Source organism: Solanum tuberosum, unplaced genomic scaffold, assembly GCF_000226075.1.
Source record: "Solanum tuberosum cultivar DM 1-3 516 R44 unplaced genomic scaffold, SolTub_3.0 scf00123, whole genome shotgun sequence".
Classification (NCBI taxonomy): Eukaryota; Viridiplantae; Streptophyta; class Magnoliopsida; order Solanales; family Solanaceae; genus Solanum; species Solanum tuberosum.
Window position 1 is genome coordinate 1,089,652 of NW_006239048.1, and position 3,687 is coordinate 1,093,338.

The 3,687-nt window shown below is 37.3% G+C and overlaps 1 protein-coding gene across 1 annotated transcript; it reads left to right on the forward strand.

Annotated features, from left to right (window-relative positions):
* Positions 1-623: 623 nt before the first annotated feature.
* Positions 624-1,852, forward strand: LOC107061205 (uncharacterized mitochondrial protein AtMg00810-like). Its single transcript, XM_015310044.1, has 2 exons — positions 624-890; positions 1,757-1,852. Exons 1-2 carry the CDS (start codon positions 624-626, stop codon positions 1,850-1,852), a joined length of 363 nt encoding a protein of 120 aa, XP_015165530.1.
* Positions 1,853-3,687: the final 1,835 nt, after the last annotated feature.

A 3,687-nucleotide genomic window follows, 5' to 3' on the forward strand; every position in this document is an offset into this window, starting at 1 on the left:
CACCCTAGTCCCACCTGGAGCCCGGGCCCGCCGATGCCGGTCCCGACGGGTGATGTGGGATAGGGGGATATGGGGATAGGGGTGGGGAGATGCGGGATGGGATGGTACATGGTTTTGTCCCGCTCGACCAGACCCGGTCCCCCTCAGTTGAGATGGGGAGTTGTAAAGGGGTATGCTCAAATTTTTGGTATTGATTGTTTTGATACATTTTCTCCTGTTGCTAGATTAGAAACCATCATATTATTGTTGGCTATAGCTGCACAAAATGGTTGGAAAGTGTTTTAGTTGGACGTTAAATCTACATTCTTGAATGGCTTTCTTGAGGAGGAAATTTATGTTGAGCAACCTGAAGGATTTGCAGTCAAAGGACATGAAGATGAAGTGTATCAGCTCAAAAAAGCTTTGTATGGACTAAAGCAGGCACTAAGAGCTTGGTACAACATGATTGATGAGCATTTGGTTCAACTGGGCTTTAGAAAATGCCTTAGTGAAGCTACTCTCTACATTAAATGTGATGAAATTAATTTTATTGTTATTTCTCTATATGTAGATGATCACTGGTTACTGGAAGTAATAATGAACTTGTCAAGAAATTTAAAGAAGATACGCAACATACTTTTGAGATGACGGATTTGGGAGAAATGATGTATTTTCTGGGAATGGAAATCAAGCAAGAGCAAAATGAAGTGTTCATATGTCAAAAGAAGTATATAAAAGACATTTTGACAAAGTTTAGAATGGAAAATTGTGAAGAGACAACTACTCCAGTGTGTCAGAAGGAGAAGTTGAGTAAGAATGATGAAGCTGAAAAAGTGGATGAGACTCTTTACAGGAGATTGGTTGGCTGTCTCATGTATCTTACTGCAACTAGACCCGACATTTTATATGATGTAAGTCTTCTATCTTGATTCAGTAATTGTAAAACTGACACTCATTTTAGAGCAGCTAAAAGGGTGATAAAGATATGTTAAGGGACATTGAATTTTGGAATCAAGTTCTATGCGAATAAGAAGTATGTGTTCTAAGAAGTAAGATGTTGTTACACAATCAACGGCTGGAGCTGAATTCATAGCAGCAACAACTGCTGCAAATCAAGCCTTATGGCTTAGAAAAGTGCTACTTGACATGAATTTAAAGCAAGAAAACTGCGCAGAGGTGTTCGTGGATAGTCAAGCAGCTATTGCTATCTCAAATATCAAATTATTCTTTCTCAGAGACACACAGAAAGAAGGATCTGTTGGGAAGAGTATTGATTAATTTAAAGCAAGAAAAATGCATAGGAGTGTTGATTAATTGGCTCAGTTACTGCAGTAATTAGTCAATAGAAGTTTCTAGATTTTCTCCAGCTTCTTAGCCGTCTTCAACATTTTAAGTTAGTTGCTGTTTTATAGGAGTTAAGCTGCAATTTTTAATAGTTTGTTTATCATACAATCATGTGCAATGTAGTTTCTTAGATATAGGCTTTAGTTATTTTATTTTTTTCTGTTTTTAAACACCATTTTAGTTCAATTAAAAATCATATTTCCACCAGAAAGTATTTTCTTTTCTTCTTCTTCCCTTTATTTTTGTTTATAGAGTTGAAGTTCAGTTAAATAACTCCTACAAATGTCTTTAATATATTTCACTCTATTTATGATTATTGAAAACTCATAAGTTCCTGTCACATGTTGCCACCCGAGCTGATTATGCTTAGTGTCACCTTATATTCAGTACATACCGCATACTTTTCTTTGCGTTGCATCCTTTCTTCATGTAGATTCAGGCGTTCTCTCTCAGACTCGTAGCTAGACAGGTTGCCACTTTCCAGTCAACACTTGGTGAGTCCTTCTCATTCAGAGACTTCAAAAAGTAGTTTGTAGTTCGGTTTTTCATCAAGACAATTAATTGATTTGCGATAGCTGGGAGTCATGTCCCGACCAAACTTATATCTTCTTTATTTTAGTTAGTGGAGTGTTTACTTTAGACATTAGTTGTTTAGTTCCATGGATCTTTCAGTCATATCATTCAGATATATGTTAATTATTTCTTCAATTAATTATGTTTTAGCTTCCACTCACACTTTTGCAACACTTCGGAAACTAGTAGGCTAAACTATAGCTTGATGTGACGGTTAGAGTCGTAGGTATAACTTCCCGTACTTAAATTGAAGGGTTTCGGGTTAGAACGTCAAGGTACAACTCCCCAAGAACCAACCAAGGGTCCTTGAGGAGGACCCTAAAATCTATCCAAATTAGTTCACCCACCAAAGGGACCCACGCCCCAAATGGGGATCCACGCCCCGTGGGTGAGGGGTCGTGGGTCAGGGTCCCAGAAACATAGTTGCAGAACACCACCCATGGTTGACCAGTACTCCCCGTGGGCTCACCCACGGCCCGTGGGCGTGGTCTCATGGGTGAGGCAGTGGTCAACTTGAGTCGGTTAAGTGAGGGGTAATATGGAACTTTCCAGAATTAATTTGTTATTAAGTGATGTCGTTTTATACTAATTTAGACTAACTATATAATGATTTAAGACCTCTAAATTAAGTCATCTTCCTCATAATTCTAAAATCCCAAATCTAAACCAACTTTTCCCCAAAATTCTCTCCAGAACTTCAAGGAAGAAGAAGAAGGAAGTTGGAGCTAGGGTTGAAGGAGCAAGATTTTCTTCTCAGATTCATTGGATTGCATTGCTAAGGTATGGTAGTCCTTCATCCATGGATAGTTTTCATCCATGGAGTCCCTTCAAAACTCAATTTCAAAGATAGAAATTTCCCCAAAAGCTAGGGTTTGACTCCAAGTCATGGATTCCTTTAAAAAACTATTGTAATGATTTAATTACTTTACATTATGATTGAATTGATGATTATTATGGTTTTTATGATGTAATTTCCCTAGAATCCATGAAATTCCCTTACTTCCCAATTATGATCTTGTGATGTGGGTTTGTTGATAGAAGAAGGATATTATGAGATTATGCTTGTAGTGATTGAGTTATTTGAATCATGTTATCATCCATGTCTAATGTAGTAATTCTAAATGTGTTGATTGAATGTGATCTTTGATCCGTGAAGGGTAAATTATGAGAATTATGCATGATTATGAGATTTATGTATGTGCTTTAAGAACACTTTGAGAGTGAAGTGTCCATGATTATGATAATGTTGTTGTGTTGATTGAAAGACTATTCTCATGAAAACCTAAGGAACATGATGTGAAAGGTTTTCTCACATAATGATGATTCTAAGGTTGAAAGGCTTTCTCATCTATTGAATCTAATTAATACATGTACGGTGAAAGTTTATTCTCACGCATGATCTAAGAGCTATCCTAATGAACTCTTTTGGATTGATTGTCAAGTACATCCTTCCATACGACATGAATCAAGTTATGACTTAATAAAGTATTACGTGGGAATTATGCTGTAACGACACTAAAAACGAACTAGTGAAACTAGAGCCTCATATGTGAGTTTGGAGTTTGAGAACTTGATGAAATGATGAGAAATGACCGTGACGTCCGGAAACTAGTCATTTAAACTAGTGAGTTGTAAGGGTCAACTTTAAATGGTCATATTTTTTATCTCAAGATGAATTAGGTGGTCCTTTACCTATCCAATTAAAGGTCTCTGAGTCCTCTTTCCAACGCCACCGAGTTTGCCCAATTCCGACCTCGGAGTAAAAAGTTATGCCCGAAATATGAAGCACTG

What these genes read in the sequence shown, in the direction of transcription:
- LOC107061205 (XM_015310044.1), top strand. Translation starts at nt 624, where the DNA reads ATGACGGATTTGGGAGAAATGATGTATTTTCTGGGAATGGAAATCAAG. An exon ending in GACCCGACATTTTATATGAT is followed by an intron (nt 891 to 1,756) that starts GTAAGTCTTCTA and finishes TTCTTCATGTAG; the next exon opens with ATTCAGGCGTTCTCTCTCAG.